This window comes from Maylandia zebra, linkage group LG19 (assembly GCF_041146795.1).
Source record: "Maylandia zebra isolate NMK-2024a linkage group LG19, Mzebra_GT3a, whole genome shotgun sequence".
Classification (NCBI taxonomy): domain Eukaryota; kingdom Metazoa; phylum Chordata; class Actinopteri; order Cichliformes; family Cichlidae; genus Maylandia; species Maylandia zebra.
The window spans coordinates 30,341,541-30,367,286 of record NC_135185.1 but is presented as its reverse complement, the minus strand read 5'-3'; the positions used below and the strand labels follow the sequence as shown (position 1 = coordinate 30,367,286).

Sequence of the window (25,746 nt, the reverse complement as noted above, 5' to 3'; positions counted from 1 at the left end):
GGCTCTTGGAGACTGGTTTGCAAAAACATTGAATGTTTTGCCAGAAAGTTAGGAGGTAAACCATTCTAGAGGCCCACCTGATAAACCGACTACATCCCAGAGCCTGTTAATCTAAATACTGTGATCATGTTCGTTATGCTAGAAAAACTGGCAAAACAGAGCACTAAATACTACATCTGGATAGATAACATTCAGTGCAGAAAGTATATGGAGGATCAGCAACAACTGAAAATTATTCATGACTAAAAATCAATGACTGATAGCGATCCATTGTGGGTTTTTCTATGTGAGTATGCTGCTACTGGATTGGCAGTGTTTGGGATCATTGTCATGCTGAAAAATGAAGCTGCTGATAACCAGATGGCATTGCATCGTGCCATCTGAACTGTGCTTTCTGTACACACAGAGGAGAAACCTAGCTTGGTTTCAGCACAGTTCAGATGGCATTAGCATGCACGACACAAGAAAGTAGTATGTTTTGGAGCAACGTGCTGCAATCCCAAAATTTTACAGAGTTCTGGCTTAAAAAAAATAAATATTATTGACGTTTCTCGTATTGTGATCTTATTCCTACCTGCTGCCTAAAACGCTGTTTTACTGCCATTTATTGGAATCGTTTATCTCCTCTGTGTACCACAGTTAACATTCAAATGATGTTTTTGCCACCAGTAAACATTCCTGTCAGGAGACGCTGTTACTCATCCCATTTCTTCAGACTCACTTGTTATTTATCAAGCAGCACCTACTGATCAATAAGATCTCTGTGAGCGAGATCTACTTTTGTTATCTTTGTCTTATACAGAGTCCAGCACTGCCTCCTGCTCTCACACACTCAAGAGATGTTTTTCCTCTCGCTCTGTCTGCTCACAGATTCTGAGTCACTCCAGCTTATCGATCCAGTCTAGGAATCCTGTGCTTATCAGAATGACCCATCTCCCTTTTGCAGAAAAACAGCATCAAGCAAAAATATTCCTTTTTTTGTTTATTTTTTTCAGAACAATAAAAATAGTTTAACAAAGACTTCATTCTCTCTTTTTTGACTATTTACAGCAGAAGATGAAAAAAACAAAACAACCAAACAAATTAAAAATAAACAAACAAAACCCCTAAAACGGTCATGTCCATTTCATCTCCTCTTGGCTCTGTTCCCACCCCGATCCTCCCTCTCCACCCTCCTTTGCAGGCTTGACAAGAGAGTACCAGGGCCTATTGCTGTCTTTGACGAGGTATACAGGCTATTCAATGATTGGTGACACGTTAAATTACGGAGGCATCGCTAACTTTTGCACTCGGGAGCTTCTCCTTTTGTTCAGAACTGCACCGCACTTGGCCCGTTCATGTATACGGTAGGTAACACTTAGCAGATTATGAGTGATGACACATGCTTCAACTTACTGGCATGACTGACTTAGGAAGATAAATGACACGATGACCCACTTTTTTTCAGTTTTTCTTTTTTTAACTGTGGAAACAACACGTAACTGAGGAAAACAAGACAACCGACATGTCTCAGATGCATTCCTTGTCCAGTGGAGATAAACTGCTGTGTGTGGAGGGTCCCTGAGGGAAGTGAAGAAAGATGGTTTGAAGCACTTACGCAAGTCATAACAGACACATCTAAGATTAATGGTTAGCTTCAAAAACGGAGCAGCTGTTATTACATTGCAGCGATACTGAATAATCACATGGAAGAAAACAGACCTCTCAGACAGCATGTGCAACCAGCGGACCTAAAAAAGCTTTTGGATACAGTACTTCAAGCTCCTTCTAAATGTCATAAAGCAATTAGGCCCTCTAAAGCACTCAATGGAAATGTCACAAGTAACTTGGATTTACACTTGTCACTTCTAAGTAAATAACTGTATCCCAGCGGAGTAATGTCACTCTAGTAATGATAATTCCAAATGCAAATCCGAGATGAATCTCACTGTGTCACGATCTCTGTAGAGTTTTTGCATGCCATGCGTGACAGCAGGTAGAACGAGCATAGAAGAGACAGAGCTGAAGCTTATTATTGCAATGTTTTCCTATAGCATGAGACTGCAGTATTCCCAGGCCCTACTGGCAGTCGGGATCCACGTGTGTTACTCTGCCAACTGAGAACAATCACATAAAATCAGGGCTGAGTGGCTGAACAATCAACAGCAGATGAAGTGAAAAGATGCCTGAGTAGTTGTGGCTATTATGCACCTGATCAGGACAGAGGTATCAATACAGTCTGAGCAAACGCAAGAAGTCATACCATCAAACTTTAAAACATAGAAATATTATACAACAGAGAAAATATGCAACAAAAAAAAGTGAGCTAAATCATCCATTTGAGATCAGAGAGGCAGAGGAAGAAGGGAGCAAAAACAGGTTGAGGGCCAGAAGCAGAAAACCTGTGTCCACACCGGGGTATTGTTACAGTAGTCCAGAGGTCTGCATGTAATAGTGGTGAGTTTGAGCACCATCTCTATGGCTGCAGGTCAGAGGGTCACTGGTCCAATCAGGTTGGAGGGTCATGGCTGTCAGAGCTGATTTCCAGTGCAGAGCGGCAAGCTGGCACAGTGATGAGGATAATGACGTCTTAGTGTCACATCGGATCACACAGCAGACACACAGTCGCAGAGCAGGAGTGGGCAGGCTGGGCCGCAGGGGCCCCAAATGCACCCGTTGGGCACAAACAGTCCAAAGGCCTGGCCTTTAGTGTTCCCATAGTTCTGAGAGGAGCTCCAGCACAGTGCAGAAAGGATAAAATGAAGCCGGATACTCACATTTCAAATGTTCACAAGGGGTCGATATATACTGTCAAGGGAGCAGTTGCTTCAATTAAGCCACATGGCTGGGAGAAGTGATGGATGCCTATTCATCCGTTTCAGTCAGTTATTTCAGGCCCAAATCAGGAGGGACATGAAGGCTCATTAGTTTTTGAGGGTTAAAATCCTCTTCTTCACTGGTCACCCCCCAGCCCTGGGCCACATGCCAATGTGCTGAGTGCTCCTATGTAACACAGACAATAACAGTAAGCCTCACGCATAATATGTCTGAGCAAGAGTTAAGATCTGCAGCCATGCTAGCAGCTTTTCAAGTTTAAACTAGCTTAGCACAAATACAACAGGAGCAGGGCTGTCAAAACATCAGATTTCTACAAAAAAATTGTCACGGCCATAATAATTGATAGCGGATATCTATAATAAAAAAGAAACATCAAATCTTAGTTATGGAGGTACCCAAATCATAACAACATTTTTTTGCTATACGCTAATAAGGTGAAGTCCACAGAAAACCTTCAAAAATTACAACCCCAATTCTAAAAAGTTGAGACAAAATGTAAATAAAAACAGAATGCAATTATTTGCAAATCTCATAAACCTATATTTTATTTACAATAGAACACACAGAACATGGGACATGTTTCTCTTTCAAGAAAATTATTTGCTCATTTTGAAAAGCAAAAAAGTTGGGATGGAAGCAACAAAAGGCTGCAAAAATAATTGGTACTATAAAGAAACGGCGACCAATTAGATTCAATGGCAACAGGTCAGTAACATGATTGGGCATAAAAAGAGCATGTTAGAGAGGCAGAGTTCCTCAGAAGTAAAGGTGGGAGAAGTTCACCACTCTGCAAAAAATGATCTACAAGTGAAGATAAAGCATTTCATCATCTGTAATATTTAATATTATCAAAACATTCTGATAATCTGTAGATATCCTCCAAGATTTCAGTATTGGATGCCTGTAACCTTCAGGCACTCAGACAGGCATGACTGTCATGGAAATCACTGCACAAGCTCAGAAACACATATAGAACTCAACTGTTTAGTGTTCAGATGAACAGAAATTTGAATTTCATTTTGGAAAACATAGATGCCGCCTCCTCTCTTCTAAAGAGCACGGCGTTCTAAACCCTGCTGCTCTGATGGTATGGGGCCGCATTAGTGCCTATGTAACACATCTGGAAAAACATCAGCTATGACATATAAAAGTTTTAGAGCAACATATACTCCCATTCAAACAACATGTTTTCAGGGAAGAGCTTGCTTTTTTCAGCAAGACAATGCTAAGCCATACAGAATCTATTACAACGGCATGGCATGTTAGTCAAAGAGTACAGGTGCTGCCTGCAGCTCTGACCTTTCTGAAAACACGGGTTTATGAGATTTGCAAATCATTTCAATCCATTTTTATTTACATATTTCAGAGTGTCCCAGTTTCTTAGCAATTGTGGTTTTACGATTTCCGATAGTCATCAACATAATTACCCTTTTAAATATCACTGCATGTCAAAGAAACATAAGTGGAATATTTGCGCCATCAGCTCTGGTACAATACGATGGGAATGCCATTTATTTTGCATAAAGCAAGTTTTTGGACAAACTCAAAATATGAGGTAATTAAAACTCTATATTACCAGACAAATTTCCTGGCAGTTCATCAAATATTTCTTCAGATAGTTACTAAACACACAAATGTGAACTCATTGTGCTACTACTACTACTACTCAAGGCACCAACGTTATTAGGATTCAACTTCTAAGCGTCATGAATGGATGCATCAAATGTCACGGCAGTACATCTGTGATTTGTTGGGAGATTTCAGTCTGGACCACAAGTGGTGCTCCACTGTGCCGTGTTGCAAGCATGTCTGAAAACTAGACCAATGTTGGACTACAAAATGCTCGTGCATGACCCTTAATTAGTTTTATTGTCCAGTACAATGTGCAAAATGCAGTTTGTCTAAATCAGATTTAAACTGGTAACAATCACTCGCATACCATCTATTCTTGTCTTGTAATCTACTTGTTCTCTGACAAGGTACCACAAACGCTTACCTTCGATTTGATTTGTCCCCCTTGTGTAAAGACTATAAAGGTTTCTTCATCCAAACATTTCCAGTGGCCTGTGGCACTCCTTTCATTGGTTCCTTCATTTTCATACGTTCAATTCAGAGTTAGAGCAGAAGAAGAGGTCTTCATAGTCACACTGACTACTGATTCAAAAATATCCAGTAGTTCTGCAATGCAAGTATGGGTCTGCAATGACATTCAATCATCTACCAAACTTATCATTCACTTAAAAAACAGAAAGTCTTGTCTGCAATTTTCCAATTTCTCCAGTGTTTTTGTTCATAACCCTTCTGCTCCAGTGAGGGAAGAAAAAACAAAAAAGCCACACTCCAAAAACATCTTCCGTTCTGCACGGAGTCACTTGTCAGGAAAAACTGACAGTCCTTTGTAACCTTAAATGTCATATATATATATATATATATATATATATATATATATATATATATATATATATATATATATATATATATATATATATATATATATATATAAAAGAAGGTGTTCATAAATTAATTAACAATGTTCAGTAGATGAAATACCACTTGCTTGCATTTCTGTCCTGAAATCATCACTTTGTGCTTTCCGCAAACAAAAACAAAAAACATTGAAAAAGAAGCAGCAGATTTTTGCCAGAGGTTAATCCATATTAAAAAAAATGTCTCTTTAAATCTAAAAGATTTTCTTTATCTGTGACGGCCGGGTATCCCATTGCCGTTCGCAGCCGGCTCTTCCAGCTCGTCGTCCTCAAAGCCATGAAAAGTGGAAGTGTCGCTCTCTGAGGTGGTGCCGAAGAGCTCCTCAGCTCCAGTAAAAGTCCCGTCTTCCTTCTCTTCTCCACAGTCAGCTGGAACACCGGACAGGAGAGCAACAGAGTCAAGAAAGAAAATCATATGGCAATCATCACAGCATAATAAATCATGCAAAGATATATGTGAACATACTTGTGCACTGGCAGGCTGAGCAGGGAGACACAGATTTACCCGTTTTCTTGTTTGAGCCCTGGCATTTATTACAGTAACTGTTGGGAATGCTGGTCCCACCTGGACCCTTTGGACCTAAACAGGAATTTCCAGAAAGAAATCAAAGTTTTAATGACAGTTGATTTAACCCAGATTATGTTAGGTACCTATACAACTTATACAAACAGAATATAACTTAAGTGAAAACCAGGTGACATTTGTCCTGAAGAAGCCAGTTTGCAGAAAAAAATGTTCTACAATTTTAATTGCATTAAATAAAATTACATTTAATTTAATTACATTTGTCTACACCTAAAAAAAGGATTAGGATTTTGCATTGGGATAAAAACAAACAAAACAACCCCCCCCAAAAGAAAACAACAACTTTAAAATATAACCAGAACAGGGTTGACAAGAAGCAAAATAATCGGGGTGAATATAACTTAAATATAACTTAAAGTGTTAAAAAAGAGGAACCTAAACAGGAGCCACAGGTGTCACATTTACTTACGTTTGTGTCTGTCAGTCTGTGGTGCAGTGGGGGGTTGGGAGGCAACTGTGCTCCTTTCCCCGGCTCTGTCCTCCTCTGCCAGGTGAGAATGGGTGTAGTGGTAACTTAGTCCTGTGCGGTTCCTGTAGCGCTTTGCACAGACTGCAAGAAACACAGGGGAGATGATCAGTCTCACTACTGTGGCTGCGTTTCATTATATAAATATAATTCTGGGAACACAGCATTTCTAAACGTGGAGTTGGGCAGGTGTTTTCCCCCCTGCATCATCTGGCCATTTGTTTTTAGGATTATGGCTGGTTCTCATAGAGACCTTCACAAAGCTTTTGAGTTAAAATTCCACAGAGCATCTGCTTAGATGGTAATAATGTCAAAGAAACATAGCTAGAAAATATTTGTATGTACCCTTTTGTCTTTATAGGCAACAACAAAGTGCAGACTGATAGCATCATTGAGCATAGAAGAAAATGGAAGAAATTCTATCTAATGGAGCTAACTATTCTACTTCTGGCACCAGCACTTTAAGATCTGATTACAACAGTGAGTCAAATAAAACACCAAGCCACACATCATAATAACCGTGGCTCAGATTCAAAGCACCAAGGGCACCTTTCAGCTTGAGAAAAATAACATAATGTAAGGGCTAAATCTATAATGGCAACTCTTGCAACAATACCACTCAACAACCGATCAAAATAAATATCTACAGAACTACAGTCAGAACAACAAATCAACGTACCTGAGGTTGAAGATTTGGAGTTCTGCCTTTGTTTGTATCTGTCTGAAACAGAAAAGACAAAAACACAAGAAGAAAGAGAAAAGATGAGGGTGTGTTTTTCCACACAGAGTCAGCAAATGGAGTCAAATCCAATACCCCTTACTTGGATTTTCCACATGCAACTTGCATGTACAAGAATAGCTAAGACTGCAGTCGCAGTAGTTCACAAAGTTTTATCCTGTTAAGTCCATAATTTGTTTTGCAAAGACACATTTTTTGTAGTTTTGCCTCTGTGCACCATCACCGAGTGGATTTTAAATTAAACAATCAAGATGTCGTTGAAGTGCAAACATTCAGGTTTAAAATAAGCAGGTTTTACAACAATTGTGCATCAACTGTTTAGGAATTACAGCCATTTCAATACATGGTCTCATTGGTAATTGGATAATTGGCTGACAAGTACTTGTCTTGTTATTTTATGACTAATAAGAAAGCAGATATAATCAGGGATGCACATAAGTGGTCCGCATGTGCGCATTCGCTGTCAAAATAAAAGACGCGCACCAGATAAGAAGCTGCAACGCGCGTTTGCGTCCATATAAAAAGCACTGTTTTTGTCTGCTAGAGTGGGATTTTCACGGCACATTCCGCACCACATCTCTGTGCGTTCATCATTTGTTTGAAGCCAGCTCACCTCCTGCAACCACTTTTCCGAGAATACGCGCTTCTTTTGTGGTTCAGACTCCTGACATTTCTTTGGAGGTGGAGGAACACCAAAGTAATTGCTTAAAGGAGCTTCTTCGACATCTTTAAGAGTTCTAAACAAATGTCTGTCCTCCTCCAGAAAATCTTATGGACGCAAACGCGCGTTGCAACTTCCTATCTGGTGCGCGTCTTTTATTTTGACAGCAAATGCGCACCTGCGGACCACTTATGTGCAGCCCTGGATATAATATTGGAAGCTCATTCAAAGTGTTAAATTTCTATTTTTTTTGTTCCACTGTGATTTTAAATGAGATGTTAATGCAAGTGAGTGAGGCAGTCATGAGGCTGAAATACCCCCCCCCAAAAAAAAAAAAAAACATTCAGAGAGATGGGAAAAACTTTCCAAGTGGCCAAATCAACAATCTGGTGCATGATTCAAAACAATGAATGCACTGTACTGGCAGCTCAGCAACACCAAAACCTCTGAAAGAACACAGAAAAGCGCATGATGACAGAATTATTTCCATAGCTCAGAAAACCAGCTTCACATCTAGTCAGGAGGTAAACTAGACACATCGTTATCAAGATCTACGACCATGAAACGCTTTCATGAATCGAAAAATAGCGCAGGCTGCACGCCAGTGGTTACACTCAAGATTACAAAGGTCAGATTAGACTTTGTGAGAGAACATCAAAAAGAGTTTGCACAGTTCTGAAACAAAAAATCTCTACAGATGAAATCAAGGTCAACTTGCACCAGATTGACTGAAACAGAAAGCTATGGAGAACAAGACAAACAACTCATGATCTGAAGCAATCCACATCATCTATCAGTATGGATGGAAATCGAGAACCGGCTCCTAGCAGTCGAATTCCTCGGAATTGTTAGTCTGCCCGCCTATAGATCCCACTTATCAGTTCTTGCACTTCCGCTACAATCTGCTGATGTCAGTTGTCGGAGGAGGTAAATAGTTGAGCAGTTTAAAGAGTGGATATGGACATTACTTTTAATTTTATTGCACTAAAGGACAAGAGTGTAATGGTAAAGAGCAAAGTGCATCCAGGACAGAAGTAACTGTATTAAACTGTTAACACACCTTCGGTCTTAGCAAGCAGCTGTACAGACAGCATGCTAATGCTAAGCTATCCAAAAAACCAGAGTGGTGCTAAAGCCGAGTGAATGACGATCCCAGCCCAGGACTGGAGTCAAGTAATTCGTCATTTGGGAGCAGCGGTGAAGTCAGTCGCCGCTAAACTTCCTCAGGTAACAAAAGGATGAGCAGTCAAGCTGCAGCCTCCGTTTCTACCTGTTCATGGGACGTAAAATCACTGTGGCAATTGCTTTGAAGTCTCTTTGTGCTTCATTTTTGCTTTGTGCTGTTTGCTTTCTGTTCATACCTAAATACTAAGAAAGATCATATGTGTGGCCTCATTAGGACAGGGATTTGTTTTTGTGTGTTGGGCTGTAGCCTCAGGTTTATATTGTTTAATGATAATGAACAGACAGTGTGCTTCAGGTCATTTTACAGAGCAACATGAAAGTAATGTTATAAGTAGTATAGTGAATTATTTTCTCCTTAATTAAGTAATGTACTGCATTACTTTTAATAAAAGTGTTCTGTGTAATATGTGAAATAAATTATTCACAACAAAGAGAGGAAATGCATCCAACACGCACAAACAGTTGATCACACGACATGCAATTAATTGGCACGAATGTAATGTCTTTGATATGATGGCAGTAACTCTGAAAGCACAGCTAGTGAGAGCCCAATGAGAATCAATGGGAGAATTGACAAGGATTCGAATCAATAAGTAATATCGATAAAGGAATCGGAATTGCTAAATTCTTATCAATTCCCATCCCTTTCTGTCAGCTGTAGTGGAGATAATGTTATAGTAGGGCATGTAGAGGTGCTGGTAGTATTGGGTCACTGGTGTTAATTGATGATGTGACTGCTGATACACAGACAGGACGAATTGTAAAGTCCACTGTGGTGGTGTACAATAGCAAACCTACAAAATTGTTAAAGTTTAACAAGTCTAGCTATATTGTTGGTAACTGACTTTGAGGGTTGCTGTTGACCATGACAGAATTTTGAAGAGGAAATCTTGATCTGTAGGTGCTCTTAACAGCCTCACAACCAAGGAAAGCCTTTTTCTTATCCTTTCTCACACACAGCAAGACAATCTCTGCATCAGACGTGTTCTCGCTACTGAAAATACCTAGCTTGGTTTAGGTCAGAGCTCGGATAGAGGGTGTAGGAGGCAGGACACATGATGCCCACTCACAGAATTCATCAAACAATTACCTGCTCCTTTTTTCACATGAGCTCATGAGCAAAGTGTGAAAGCGGCTTAAACATTATTCTTCCAATTAGGTCTAAAATATAAACAGACTCTGTAAAAAGCCTGTCCAATTTATTTTATCAGTGAGGAGTGTAAACAGTAGTACTCTAGGAAACTGTTAGTCTCGACTGTACAAGGTTACAACGTTAGATAACAAAATGAGAAGAAGAAGAAAGAAAAGAATTCAGCAGATTATCTACAAATCATCTGTATGACGGTTAAATGATTTAAGAATTTGTCTCGACTTACTATCACAGACATATGGCTTATCATCATCTAGATCTGTCCTCCTGCGACCTGAACCCCGACCCTGAAGAAAGGCAAAAAAATAAAATAAATTCAATGAGACTGTCTGCTATGGAATCTGTGTTTTTAACATACAGACGTAACACATAAAAGATCAGCCTGAGTTAACTGTGATTTGACTTTTTTGATTTTTCTAAACTGCATCTCCAGTATGTGTCCATCATCGTTTCTCCAGCCACTTACTCTTCCTTTTCCCCGATGTCTCCGCTTGGGAGTGTCCACCTCGTAGTCGTCATCGTCATTGAAAGCATCTTCTGCTGCATCTGCCTCCAGAACCCTCTGGGACAGAGAGAGATAGAGTAATGGATGATCAGTACTGATTAGAGCTTAGCTAGCTAGAGGAAAGGGGGGGAAATAAATAAAAACACTGTGATGAGGCAACATTTTGATTTTGATCACATCAGTTGCAAAGCCTGTGAGGATTTGGGTCAACAATGCCCTCAGCCCTAACCTTGACATCTTAATACATCTCCATTTTCATTTCGATCCCAACAACAAAGCTATACAGCTTTTCAAAATCTTAGTTTAGAACAAACATTTGAAGCATTAACAAAACATTTTAAGCACATTTCTCCCCCCCCCAAAGATTTAATGTCTTTATACGTGCAGTTGTTGTGACTACTGAAAGTTATGGCTCTCCTCATTTATTTGGAAAGGGCTTTGGTCTTGTTCACGCAAAATAGTATTACCAGAGCGGCTGCAGAGTGGCAAGATTTCCTTCTGAAAGGACTTGGCCATTATGCTCCAAGCACCCTCTTTCCATAAATATGAATGTTTCCACAAGAGTATTTTAGTGGAATGTGTGATGCTAGGAGATATACCTGCTTTTGACTTGCAACAAGAAACAATAAAGATACTGACTTTTTTTCACAGGCAGAGCTACTGCATTGAACACTCAAGTTCTATACCTTCCCTTTTCCTAAAATGCCTCTCAGCGAGACAACAGTCATCTAACAAGCACCGCAGGTCAGCTGAAAAAACTTGGCAGGTTGCCTTGGCAACCAGTTGGGGCACTAAACATCACTGTGAGTGCCAAGGCCTTCGATCGTTTAACTGATACCACACAAGATTAACATTTTAAAATGTTTACCGGATGCTATGAACCGCACTGATCCACACGCAGTTTGACTGGACCCACCTGGATCTCCAGCAGGCTCTCCTCGTCGTTCTTGGAGGCGTTCCTCTTGTCTAGGCCCTCTCCACGAAGCAGAGCTTCCAGTGTAGTGCTCTGAGTCGGCAACGTGTCCTTTGACATGAGACCGCCGTCTGCATGAAGACAAATAACAGGCAACATGTGATGAGTCATCACAACACCGGCTTAGTGTTTGTCAACTGTGCGCTTTAAGTGAAAACGTCAGAGTGCTAATACACAGCATGTGCAGTGTATCACCATCAAGCACTATAATTTCGATAGGAACCAGCAGTGTCACAAACTGTGACCTGCATGAGCAGCTTTTATCAGCATAATTCCATTATCTTCCTTCTCTTCCACTCTTACTAGAACTCATGAAAGCATGTGGCAATTTGGTGTAGCATTTGTTTTTTCTAATGCTTATCATCTCTTTGTCCTGCAGCAGAATGTGTCATCACAGCCATTTTTCCACAACAATATACTGCTGGAAAACAACAAAAAACAAAACATACATGTACTGGCTCTGAGGAAGACTGCACAGTCACTGAGCTCTCGGTACTGTTGCCCTATGCGGACATTATGCTGACACAGGAATGTACTTATGTGGCTTATCACTTTAACTTGAACACATGCAGATATCTCCTCCTACACTGACGATCTAAACAAACAATGTAGGAGGCGAGCAGGTTGAGCAGACAAAGCAGAACAAACAAAAGCTTTGACAGCTAGTCGGATCCACACATCTTATTTGCACAATCTCCTCTACAGAGAGCTTCATGATCATCCAGTTGCTTTGTGGGTCTATGAAGAGGACATACTTCAAAGCCCCAGCTTTTGCAGAATATTGAGCACGTAGGACCTGAAACAGCAGGACTGCATAGGTGAGAGGCAGGCACAAAGAGATAGGTACGAGAGGGAGAAAGCTCTATGCTTCTTAAAAATTGGCCCTTCCACCATGTGGCAGCAGCCCCTCACCATTGTGTCTGCACACGTTGACTTTCAACTCTCCGCGACGAGACAACCCCCCCTCACCCCCCTCCCTCCCTCTCTCAACCCATGGGAGCTGGGGGGGGCTAAAAATAGAGCCGGCAGCAGCCTGCAGCAGGGAGCTGATTCTGCATGCAACCCCAGTCCCTCTAGCACACCATCAGACAGTGAGACAGACTCTGGTTGCTGCCCTGAGCTGGCCACCTCTGGCCAGCTGTACAATGTGCTCCATATAAGAGACGCCAGGTTAAATCGGGGTACGTTTCCCCTCTGATGGGCACTCACACACAGCGCATACCAATCCACTTTTTATTGGAGAAGGGAAGGGACAGCAGGGTGGTGGTGTGGTCTCGGCAAGCACAAGCTCAGTGGAAAACAATAGGCTACAATGGGATGTGTTTAGGAAACAAAGGCTTTGTTCACATGCTGTCACTACATCTTGGTTTCTCTTTCCAGTCTCTCTCGCTCTCTCTCGCTTCCTCAACATCCAAACAATTTTTCCTTCTAACATGCAAAACACATAAACACAGCACCACAATCTTGGAGGTTTCTGTCAAAACATTATGCCATTTTCTTTTTGCAGAAACTACTTGAAAGAGAAAGATGTAACCTTGCATTTCTGTGTTTATTCCTTAGGATAGTGTAACCTCCCAGTGGGTATGAAAGCTTTGGGCACAGAATGGACCTGTTACTCGGTGTTGAGAAAGACTGGCCACCAAACACAGACACACTGCGTGGCAGGCTACAGGGAGAGAAAGATGAAAGAGTTGCCAGAGAGAAAGAGACAAACCCAATCAGCAAGGCAGGTGGCAAGTAGAAAATAAGATGGAGTGAGAATATAGAGAGGCTAAATGTGTTGAGTGAGCTGTTTCAAGTGGCAGTCAGAGAAGACCAAACTTCATTCCATAACATTTATTAAATACTGTCTGCAGTGGCCAAACTCTGTCTCGCTGCTCCCAGCAGCGGTAAATCTAATTACATGTTCTACTTCTCACAAAACAAGTTTACCAGCCGTGGTGAACACAGCCACATTTCATCCTCTGAAAAATGACTGGCAGCCTGCTCTGCTCATTGCGCTGAGACTGACTGATATGCTTTTAGTGAGATTATTCCAGATCATCACCAGTAATCACATGAGCTGAAGGAGGTGGGTGGAGATCGAGGGGGAGCCGGCTGAGTGGGAGGAGAAGCTGAGTGGAGCAGAGAGCGGTGGGCAGGTGACATGCCGAGAAGAGGCTGCAGGGTCTTACCGAGCTGGAGGCCGTAAATGCCCAGGCGGGGATCTGTGGAGTTGTGCAGCCGTCTTTTCTTTCGCCAGCAGCGGGCGGGGTACGTGTACATCTGTCCGGCTGCAACACCTGTAGAATGGACGCCATGAATGAAAATTCAAGTCTCATGGCAATTTGTTTGTTTCGACATAAAGTCCTTCAAACGTTTTGTTTTTCTCTATGCCTGCACCAATTTTTCTGTCTGACACTGACAGGACAGTCTCCAAACCACCAAACCATAACAAACTAAACCAAATCATGATCATTTACTAATCCTAGCCAAGTAGTTTTGTTCCCTAAACTTCACTAAAAAGCACTTAATAATGTATTTTATGTCTTTTAGCTGAAGGTTACTTGCCACTCCCAACCACTAATACCCCTTTTCCATTAGTATATACTCTGATTGGCTCGACTCGTTTTCCACCGAATATGCGTAGGGCTCATTACAGTAACGTGACCGAACGTCCCATGACATCATTTGTTTGGGACACAAATGCCACAACAAAGGAGGAAGTCGAGGCGATGGCATAACTGCTGCTCGGTCTGTGGCTTTTTGTCAAACTTTTTTTGTGTAGCCATTTCTCTCACTGCTGGGCTTCAAGATCGCCGTTTTGATTTTCATGAAGGAGACGCTCTCATGACTCATCGAGTGACGTCACTGACTATCTAATCGGTGGAATTCAGTCTGTTGATGTCTCCTTTTCGGATCATCTCGGATCCCTTGGAACCCCGGTCAAGTAGGTACTTGAAAAGTACCTGGTACCAGGTAATAATGGAAACACTAAAAACCGTGTCGAACTGATCCAAGTCTTCTTTCTTTTTGCATGCATAGTGTGGGTGTTTTCACTCACCGGGGCTGCGATGGTGACGTTCCATCCAGATGTAGCAGTTGTTCTGGGCCACCCCGGTTTGAGAGTCCAGGAATGGCAGGCGGACGCTGCGTTCAGCGCACAGGCGGGCATTGTAGCTGCGGCACTGCTCAATGGCCTCTTTATAAAACTGGTCGCCCAACCTGTCAAAAATAAGCAAAGATCAATGACAAGGGTAGATATGGTTGGTTAACTTTAACTAATTGTAAATGACATCACCTGCTGGTTAATGAACTCCTGTTTTTAACCTACGAGCATTAAAACACACCTTCACTACATGGGACTACTAAGGGGTGGATGTGACGAACATTACTTGCTCAAACAATACCAAGCGATCAATCAAAATGTATGCTTGCCTTAAAGCACATTCTGCTTTATCATTCATTTTGACTCTAGGGGGACAACAGACAATGTGCAAACAGACACACCGTGTTGTAGAGATGCACCGACTGATCAGTCAGGGACCAGGATCGGTCCAATCCTAGCATGCTGACCCCTGACTAGGGATGGGTATCGAAAACCGGTTCTTGTTGAGAACCGGTTCCCACTGTTTCAATTCCTTGGAATTGTTTGCCATTTTTGCAAACGATTCCCTTATCGATTCCAGTCGCCCCGAATGACGTCACCACGTTGCGGAGCGTCATTTACCTGGCAGGAAACAAGGCGCCTAAGCGGCTCAAACGCTCAAAAGTTTGATTATACTTTATGAGAACCGATGACAACAGGGCAACTTGCAATACTTGCAAAGTAGATATTTCATTTAAGGGAGGAAACACTACGAATATGCAAAAGCATTTGCTCACAAAACACACGATGACACGTGTTTTTAATTCCGCTCCGGACTCGTGACTCTCAACCCAGCAGCAGCGGTAACGTTTGCACGTCCTCTCCCGTTAATGCGGCAGGTAAATAATCAACTAACAGTGCATATTATGTTAGCGCGATCTGCCTTATTACAAGACCTGCCATTACTGTACATGTAGGTGACCATGATGAGACAGAGTCTGGCTGGCGCTCGCTGGCAGTTCTCGCTGCAGTCTACCGGTAGCGTCTCCTTTCAGGCCAGGATAGACGAATGTCACCGAGCAGTGTCTAAGTTTGTGGTCAAAGCCTTGCACCCATTTGCCACAGCAGATGCCCCGATTTTTGGTAAGTGAATGTGTTTAATTGTAGGCAGGGACATTACTGGATATTCTTGTGTAATTGCTACAGAATAATTTATGTTATACTTTGTTATTGCTACAGAAGAATATTTATTTTATTATTTTACATTTACAATTTTTTTTCCTGGGGACCCTGTGACACCCCATTGAAGAGCCGTAGGCTGGATCTCTTAAGATCTCACTGTTGGGTTTGTAAGGCCATGTTACTCCTAAATTTCTATCTTGTTCAAAGAGAAGATATAAAACAAAGTTCTAAGCTAATCGACCTTAGTGTTCTCCTTTTTTAAAAAGAATCGATAAAGAATCGAATCGTTAAACAGAATCGAAAATGGAATCGGAATCGTTAAAATCTTATCAATACCCATCCCTACCCCTGACCCATCTCACTTATGTCCAATTAGAAGCCGGACTGTTTCGTGCACAACAACATGAGCAAAAAGCAATTCACGTGCAAACTCACAGCCGTGTGCTAAGATGTCATCAGAGTAAACTCACTTCACTGTGAGTGAAGACACAAAATTCACACCTGGTGAAATCTATTGCATTTGCTTTTGTTTGGTAAGATAGAACATGGTAGGTAAAGGTGCATCTCATTTTCAGCACTTTTTTGTCAGGGGTTTAAATGAGAGGAGATCCAGGAAGTTGCTGCAGTTTGGGGAAAACTGTAACGTGTACTAATGTCTTTTAATCTAAAAAAAGTTACGCGAAAGGTTCATAGAAAGAAAATTGGGATCAACAAAAATTGGTACTGACACGCTATCAATTAGGGCTGGGCGATATGGCCTAAAATTCATATCGCGATATAATTTGAAGCACGTGCGGTAACGATATATATCGTGATATATTCTGTTCTTCTGTATAACGTATTTTCCACACTTAAAATCCTTTAATTTTCTCAAAAATCGAGAGTGTGCCTTATGTATGAATTCTGGTTGTGCTTACTGACCTCGAACCGATTTCTGCGTGCAGAAATCTGTTAAAAAATGTTTTAGTACAACTTTGGTAAGCCATGCTGTTTGATGGATTGTCAGAGCATTACGGCTGCCGTAGTGAGAAGCTTCGCGGAGTAATCTGGGTCCAAAACTCCGTCCCTTCAGGTCCCAAAATCAAACGAACACTGAGAGTTAAAAACTGTCAAAATTATTTCATCTTTAATAAAATCATCAGCGTTGCTGCTTTACCAGGTGCAACAATTAAGTTTAACATCCAGGCATCCATGAAAACAGAAGTTATTAAATTTAACGGAGTTAGAAGTTAACAGGAAGTTAGCTCGCTAGTTTCCACCTAAACATTTCATACTATGTTCTAACTGAGAGATTTTTGAAGCTAATTAAAACGTACAGCTCTGCTACAACTTCCAACATAAATGAAGACAGAAACTAAACAGCAGTGACGTTTGCAGGGTTACTGAAGTTGGACTACCTGGTATATAATGTTGTGCTACGTGATTAATGGTTGTAGCCGCTGCGATGCTTTCAACCAGGGGTGCCCAATCCCAGTCCTCAAGATCTACTATCCTGCAGCTTTTAGATGCATCCCTACTCCAACACAGCTGAATCAAATGGTGTGATTACCTCTTTAGCATGCCATCAAGTTTGGCAAAGGCCTGATAACAAGCCATTCAGTTGATTCAGGTGTGTCAGAAGAAGGATGCGTCTAAAAGCTGCAGGACGGTAGCTCTCGAGGACTGGGATTGGGCACCCCTGCTTTCGACCAAAACAGGCACAGCTTGATGACATCATCAACATGCGCTATCGCGGTAGAGCGGTATAGTCAAAATCTCTATATCGTTGGCCAAATTTATATCGTTTCTATCGTATATATCGCCCATCCCTACTATTAATGTTACATTTTTTTTAGAAATTTAAATCAGCCAATAAAAACATATTGTATTCAACAAAAACTAGGGATTGAGACCATAGCCCCAGCAGTAAAGTGTTTCCTGTACATGAATATGGTAGAGCAAATGTGTCCTTTTGCATATGAATTTCCACACAGAAAAAAAACTCAACTGCACATCGCTGGATGTGGGTGACCTGTGTGTTGGTTGAATGCTGAATGAATGACAAGTGGACCCAGACAGGGAAGGGAGTGACAGTGGAGTTCACCGGGGAAAGGCAGTCTAAAAAACTCCATCACAGAGCCAAAAATACAATATGAAAAGTACATACTGTGGCTGCAGTGGACACTTCATTGCTTTTAACAGTCTAGGTTTCACTTCAGTTCTTTGTACAGTGGGGCAAAAAAGTATTTAGTCAGCCACCGATTGTGCAAGTTCCCCCACCTAAAATGATGACAGAGGTCAGTAATTTGCACCAGAGGTACACTTCAACTGTGAGAGACAGAATGTGAAAAAAAAATCCATGAATCCACATGGTAGGATTTGTAAAGAATTTATTCGTAAATTAGGGTGGAAAATAAGTATTTGGTCACCTCAAACACGGAAAATCTCTGGCTCTCACAGACCTGTAATGTCTTCTGTAAGAAGCTTTTCTGTCCCCCACTCGTTACCTGTATGAATGGCACCTGTTTGAACTCATCATCTGTATAAAAGACACCTGTCCACAGCCTCAAACAGTCAGACTCCAAACTCCGCCATGGCCAAGACCAAAGAGCTTTCGAAGGACACCAGGAAAAGTATTGTAGACCTGCACCAGACTGGGAAGAGTGAATCTACAATAGGCAAGCAGCTTGGTGTGAAAAAAATCAACTGTGGGAGCAATCATCAGAAAATGGAAGACATACAAGACCACTGATAATCTCCCTCGATCTGGGGCTCCACGCAAGATCTCATCCCGTGGGGTCAAAATGATCATGAGAACGGTGAGCAAAGATCCCAGAACCACACGGGGGGACCTGGTGAATGACCTGCAGAGAGCTGGGACCAAAGTAACAAAGGTCACCATCAGTAACACACTACAACGGCAGGGAATCAAATCCCGCAGTGCCAGACGTGTTCCGCTGCTGAAGCCAGTGCATGTCCAGGCCCGTCTGAAGTTTGCCAGAGAGCACATGGATGATACAGCAGAGGATTGGGAGAATGTCATGTGGTCAGATGAAACCAAAGTAGAACTTTTTGGTATAAACTCAACTCGTCGTGTTTGGAGGAAGAAGAATACTGAGTTGCATCCCAAGAACACCATACCTACTGTGAAGCATGGGGGTGGAAACATCATGCTATGGGGCTGTTTTTCTGCCAAGGGGACAGGACGACTGATCCGTGTTAAGGACAGAATGAATGGGGCCATGTATCGTGAGATTTTGAGCCAAAACCTCCTTCCATCAGTGAGAACTTTGAAGATGAAACGAGGCTGGGTCTTCCAACATGACAATGATCCAAAACACACCGCCCGGGCAACAAAGGAGTGGCTCCGTAAGAAGCATTTGAAAGTCCTGGAGTGGCCTAGCCAGTCTCCAGACCTCAACCCCATAGAAAATCTGTGGCGGGAGTTGAAAGTCCGTGTTGCTCGGCGACAGCCCCAAAACATCACTGCTCTCGAGAAGATCTGCATGGAGGAATGGGCCAAAATACCAGCTACTGTGTGTGCAAACCTGGTAAAGACCTATAGTAAACGTTTGACCTCTGTTATTGCCAACAAAGGTTATGTTACAAAGTATTGAGTTGTATTTTTGTTATTGACCAAATACTTATTTTCCACCCTAATTTACGAATAAATTCTTTACAAATCCTACCATGTGGATTCATGGATTTTTTTTTTCACATTCTGTCTCTCACAGTTGAAGTGTACCTCTGGTGCAAATTACTGACCTCTGTCATCATTTTAGGTGGGGGAACTTGCACAATCGGTGGCTGACTAAATAATTTTTTGCCCCACTGTATGTTAACTTCTCCACAGCTGGCCGATGGACCAACAAAAGTACATCAAGAGTAGCCCACAGACCGGTTGCACCACATACTTTGCACACTGCCTCTATGGACAACAGAACACTCTCTGCAGGTAGACGGGCACTCTACGACTGCCCACGGACTGCCTTTGTGCTACCACTGCTGAAGTATAATTTCAACATCAAAGTATTTCTTCCAGAATACTTTTTTTTACAATCGGTGGAGTCGCTCTCTGCTGGCCACAACCCACAAGACCCACAAGCTACATCCATCTTTTATATACAGTCTATGTAGAGTAGTGGAAGAACAAAAAAGGAGCACAGAAAAGTCAAGAAAACAGTCTATATTAAAAATACTCAAAAGTTAAAAAAGCTTAACAACTCTTACAGAACAGATCGGTTTATTAGCAATTCATATTACAGCTAGCACCAGTGGGACTGAATTTAATAATGATATATCCAGTAAACATGCAATATTTGCCTTTGCACTATAGTGGAGTAGAAACAGACTGTAGAAAATGGGGATGCTCTTTTAAAGTGCAACTACTAATCAGACTTGAGTAAATCTACTCTTGTAGTTCTCACCACTGTTGACACAGCTGGGACACTGATGTGGAAGCTTCTTTGAAGAACCGGTCAAGAAGTGCTGTGCTGCTAACAATAAGGGCGACTATACATACGCAGCATCTGACATCCAAGATGTTCATCATGTACAAATGCTACGATAAAGGCCTGTTGCTTTGCTGGCTGCAGATCACTTAGCTGAAGCAGCTATAAGCTGATAGAAAGCCAGATCAAAACAAAACAAGGGAAGAAACACGTTGCTTCTTTAAAAAAAAAAAAAGACCGCAAAGATAAAGTGCATCTTTCACACTATCTGTTTCCTGTATATTCAAGTCCCCAAGAACCCAGCAATGCTGTTAGCATCAAACCCTGTTCAATTTAGGGATCAAACTGACAGCTGAGCTTCTCACTGCTGTCTCCACCTTGCCAACAGGGGGAATTTGTGGAAAGAGAAAAAAACAATGCATCCCATTTACAACAGTTCGACCACTCTGCTGCTCCCACTCCTGAGGTTAAACATATTATTACCTCTGTGGGCTCTTTGTTTGATCTGATTCAAGACAGGCTGTGAGCTACACTGACGCTGACTGTGTTAGATTATCACGCAAACACTGAATCTGGGGTCTGATATAAAGTCACTCCTCCGACCAGCAAGCAGCCAAGACTCTCGCACTTTAGTTCCACTTTTCTTAGTGCTGCTGAGATTTTGGCACTCCCCGAGGGTTTCAATGTTAATATTCAGAGTGAAATGGGGGAGGAAATTTCACATTCAAGCCCTCAATCGCTGCCACACGCCTGGTATGGTAATTAGCCTACTTAATTAATCTCAGCAGAGTGCCTAGCACAAGGGCAGGTTCTAATTTGACTATATCAAAGACGAAGGTAACTGCTTCAACTCTGAAATCATGACACGGTACTTTGGATGCGTTTTCTACAGTTTGCTATTATATCACAGGGCCAAGAGGGCCCAATAATAGCTACTGGTTCTTCTGGTATAAACATCCCCACATCCAAATAATGAAGTTCCTCCATGTGTTCTCAATTACAGCATTAGAAGGACGGCCATTTTGAAGTGAAACTAATGAGCTGCGGGTTGTGAGTCGAGGCTGGAATTTTAAAGCGGAGGTAGAGGTGCTGGAAGGCTGATTTGTCAGTGCTGCTCGGATCCCACACTCCTCCTTTACCTCCGTCTTTGCCACCACCCTTGAGACAACGTCCAGCTATGCATTTGAGACAAAACCAGATTGTGTGTGTGTGTGAAGTTTCCGGGAAGGACAGGCTTCGTGTCAGTGTGATTGAGAAGAGTAAACAGTCGCAGGTACAGAGCTTGCGCAGGGAGGGAGATGAAAAGGGAGAGGGAAGGAAAAGCTAACAAGCAGATCATGACTAATAAACACAGGACTTTATTCTAATGAATAATTGCATTACTACTGCTCCCTGCCTAATAAAGACGTAGCTGATTGATTTGCGTTGCATACAAAGCCAAAAACAACAAATTTCTCACATGTAGCAGGGCTTTCTCTGGCTTTAAGGTGCAGGAATTTTTACAAGCGTATTCACACAGGGATAGACTCAAAACAGATTTGCCACAAAGCATGACCACACAGGATCAGCGGTTTGACATGCTTGCTAGTAGCTCATGAAAAAAAATAATAGCATGCGGCTTGCTAATAAAACGCATAAATTAGATTTGTCAAATGTGTACCATGTGCGGAGTGTCTCGTTTCCAACAGTAAATCCCTGTCAACCTAACCTGTGTGCTTCAGTGGCATTCCTTGATATCAACACACAGCTGCGATGGGGCATAGTGTGACATATCAGTTTACTAAAAGCAGATCGGCTGCGAGTGCTCCCCGAAGTCAGCTACGGGCGCACGCTAGTGCCAAGAAACCCCTGCGATTACTCGAGTTGAATGAAGGCGGGAGAGGATGCCGGTTGGTCTCAAGTGAATCCTGGAGTGCAAGGGGGTTTGAGGAGGGAGGATGGTGGAGCATCTGAACATGTAAGTGGGTGAAAGACTTCTGGTGGTTGCTAGCTGTGTGCGCAACAGCACGAGCTGCATCAGAGCCCTGCCTCCCCCAGCAGCAGGTGTTCCAGCTTAGGTGAGAGAACTTTCTGACACCTGTAATGAGTGACAAGACCCACATGTCCAGCGACTCAGGAGGGGGGTGGGGGGGCGCGCACACATACAGACACCACCTCCAACTCAGTATTCACAACCTTCCGCCTTGTTCTGAGAGACTAGTCTGTTGACTTGGCTGAAAGATAACTTCAACTTTATATTTTTGGACATTATTTTCATAATCGAGTTAAGATCAGAGAATGAAGCAACAGTTTGAAGAAGAACTGATCACACATGCGCAGTTAGATGATTGGATAAAGCTTTCAAGTATGCAGCTGAATAATACAATTATGTTCTGACCAACTACAGACAACTAAAATGTATCTCTGGAGCCTTAGAGAGGTGTGCAATCCACTGGTTTAGACAATCTGGCTACATTTTTAGCTTGTCTGTTTTCTATTACAAGACACAGAAGAAAAATACACAAAAATGAGCTCAAATTTGCACTAAACCAGATTTAGCTGTTAGAATTAGCCATAAACACTTGAGACTTGTGTGCATGCCACAGCCTCAGAGGTATGTACAACACATCCCCGATGTCTTCCAGCTGAGCAGAGAAGGTGAGTGTGCGCATGAGGGTGAAGAACAAAAGCAAATCTTGTGGCCAGTGGGGCCTCCGCTATCAGCGTGTTCCTGTCAACGGTTCACCGTGTCACATGGCTGCGTCCGTAATGTAAGCGTGTGTCAACTCGCGTTTTGCATATCTAACGACAAACTGAGAGAGCAGGAGAGCTACGAGTGAGCTGCAGTCATGACAAAAAGCTAGTGCTTTACAATAGCCCGGCTTGTAAGGAGAATATGTAAGAGCAAAAACAAAACAACAACAAAAATCTGATATAAAACAACTTCTGTCTCGTGTGCTCTATTTAGAAGGTATCTCAAACTTGCAGGTGCACTGCTGCTCCACAGGAAGCAAGAGCTACCACATAACAAGGGTAGGGGGAGGGCCTACAGAGTGACTGCATCCTGATAGCAACCTCTGATTACACCAATCAGAACAACACAGTCTGGCTGAGGGCAGGGGTAAAAAAAACCAGACCATACACCTCCACACTGCAGTACCAATAAACAGCAAGCCTGACTCACTCAAAGTCTACTCAACAGCAAATGACAAGAAAGCTGACAACACGAATCCGGCGGGTGGAACGTCAGGAGAGCTGCGGATGGAAGATGTGTCCAGGCGGCAGATAAACTCCAGCTGTGGCTCAAATTTTAATGAGCAGCTTTATGCGCTCCCCTTATTAATTAAATATTCCAGCCTCCATTTTAATCAGCAGATTCTGGAGATTACTGTCGTCCAACAGAGCTCAGAGAAGGGGACAGACCTCAACCAGGCGTGCGCGGGCCTGCATGCTCCTGCTCCATCAGCCTCATCCTCACAAAGTCAAACTAGCAGTTCCATTTCCCTGAAGTGAATCATCTTAATACAAAAAAAGGTCAAACTGGTCTACGGGAGCGACATCCAATTAGTGTCAAGTGTGACTAATTATAATCTGACAAACGTGTGAAATGAAGTCAGAAACCCGAGACAGAGGCTAATTATAGCAGATTGAAACACTTCATTAAGCACAGCTTATAGCAAGGAGACATTCCACATCAGAATGCTAAAACGTCAGTGAGATGAAGCAGCGGCTTGACAGCAGACAGATACCGAGGCTTGCTGGGACACAAGAGAAATGGCCCAACACCGGTAGTCATGAAATGCACCTCTGCGTGCTCTCGTGAAAAGGCGTGAGGTACGAGAACAGCAGCAGTTTAGATGGGGAGGGAATTATTTATTGAACATTTGCAATGAACATCGAGTGTGTTCGCTGAGCTGCTCAGGTGCCAGCAGGAGGAGGCTGTGATTGCACCGGGCAATTCCCCGGTGAGTAAAACTGTTGAGCAGTTTGAGCGAAAATTGAGAGCATGCGCAGTCGACTGAGGAGTACATAACGATTCAACATGCCCCCCCAATTTCTTTTTTTTTGTGTGCAGGGAGGTTATCTTACTAGGAGGCCACTTTACTGGATCATCACAAATACATATACATATATACTCTGGATGCTTAAAATTAACTTCTCCCTAGATGGTGCAAAAAACACCATCCTTTCCAGCATCCTTTCCTAGGTGTAATAATGCCTCAATAACAATGGCAGCATGGGGTGCATGGATGTGCAAGGTGCTGTGAGGTCCACTCCTTGTGCTCACAGTCCACTGAGGTGGCAGGGTACCTCTGTGAAGGAGCAGATGGTTCTCCTGCTTGTGCCCAACACTTCCTCTCTGTCGGAGCATCTCTCTGACAGATGGGCCCAGGATCCTGGACCAAGCTAATCTCCAGCACTCCTCCACTTAAAGGCACAGTGGAGACAGCCTGCACTATACCTCCACAGTCCCGTGATTATAACACATCAATACAGGCGGACTGCTTGGTGACAGCCGCGCAACTTAACATGCATTTAAAGATTTAACAGACCACAATGTGCAGTACAAAAATGACAAGGAGCGAGAGGCCAAGTGTGTCTAACTTGCAGTGATACGTCTACCAGTAGGAACTGGTAAAACAATACAGAAGAACAAAGGAGAAAATGGGAGGGAAAGGTGGAGTATTTCTTTGAAGTTGAGGGACAAAAAACGGCCGTGCATGCACTATTTGAGCGCAGGGTGACAGCCTATTTTCAGCGGCGGAGTCAACTGCTGTCACTTTTGTCGATTTCGCCAGCAAGCATGCAAATACAAAATGCCTCCTCCCTTGCTTTACCGGGTCCTGACCACGTCTGCGCTCGGAGGAGCCAAAGTTGACATGTCGACAATTCACACCAACTATAAAGGACTTTCGGAATGTCCGATGATATTCCGCCGCTATGCCCCACCGAGCGAAGGAAGAAATTCGGCTTTTTAATTATTCGTAACGGCGCAAAGGCACGTTGTGGACAGTTTTTTTTTCCAAATAAATTTACAGCCCAGAAAAAGACGACACTCTCCCGTGTTGTATGCAAAGCCGTGTAGAGGAAAAGCCCCGCTAGTACAGCGAAAATGTCAAGCAGCCGAACGCACGTTGTTTAAAACCAAATGTTGAAATGTAGCGGAATTAAAAAAATAAAAAAGAAACTATACGAGGTTACTTTGTCATGCAAGAAGTACACAAAATGAATTTGGACAGCTTAATAGCTCATATGCACACGGCTGGAAATGGCATGCGCTAGCGCTCAGTTTAAATGTACGACTTGGCAACAAAGTAGATATTCACAATTTCCTCAATGTCTAAATTACTTACGCTTTTAGTGGATTCTGAATGACAGCCGCCATTTTGCTACAATGTAACGCAATATCGGCGTCTTGCAGTTCTGAGGGAAACCTACGGAAATTGACCAATCGGAGCTCAGGGTGAATTCGTGGACCAATACATCTGCAGCATGAGCGGATAGGGCGTGGCTTAATGG

At 42.6% G+C, this 25,746-nt stretch overlaps 1 protein-coding gene across 1 annotated transcript; it reads right to left on the bottom strand.

Moving 5' to 3' along the window:
* Window positions 1–969: 969 nt before the first annotated feature.
* Window positions 970–25,675, bottom strand: LOC101482268 (zinc finger protein DPF3). Its single transcript, XM_004540741.5, has 11 exons — window positions 25,581–25,675; window positions 14,612–14,772; window positions 13,743–13,850; window positions 11,512–11,639; window positions 10,557–10,652; window positions 10,317–10,377; window positions 7,035–7,076; window positions 6,299–6,439; window positions 5,770–5,883; window positions 4,814–5,672; window positions 970–2,982 (listed from the first exon to the last, which is right to left on the bottom strand). The coding sequence occupies exons 1-10, from the start codon at window positions 25,610–25,612 to the stop codon at window positions 5,512–5,514; spliced, it is 1,044 nt and encodes a 347-aa protein (XP_004540798.3). The 5' UTR covers window positions 25,613–25,675; the 3' UTR covers window positions 970–2,982; window positions 4,814–5,511.
* Window positions 25,676–25,746: the final 71 nt, after the last annotated feature.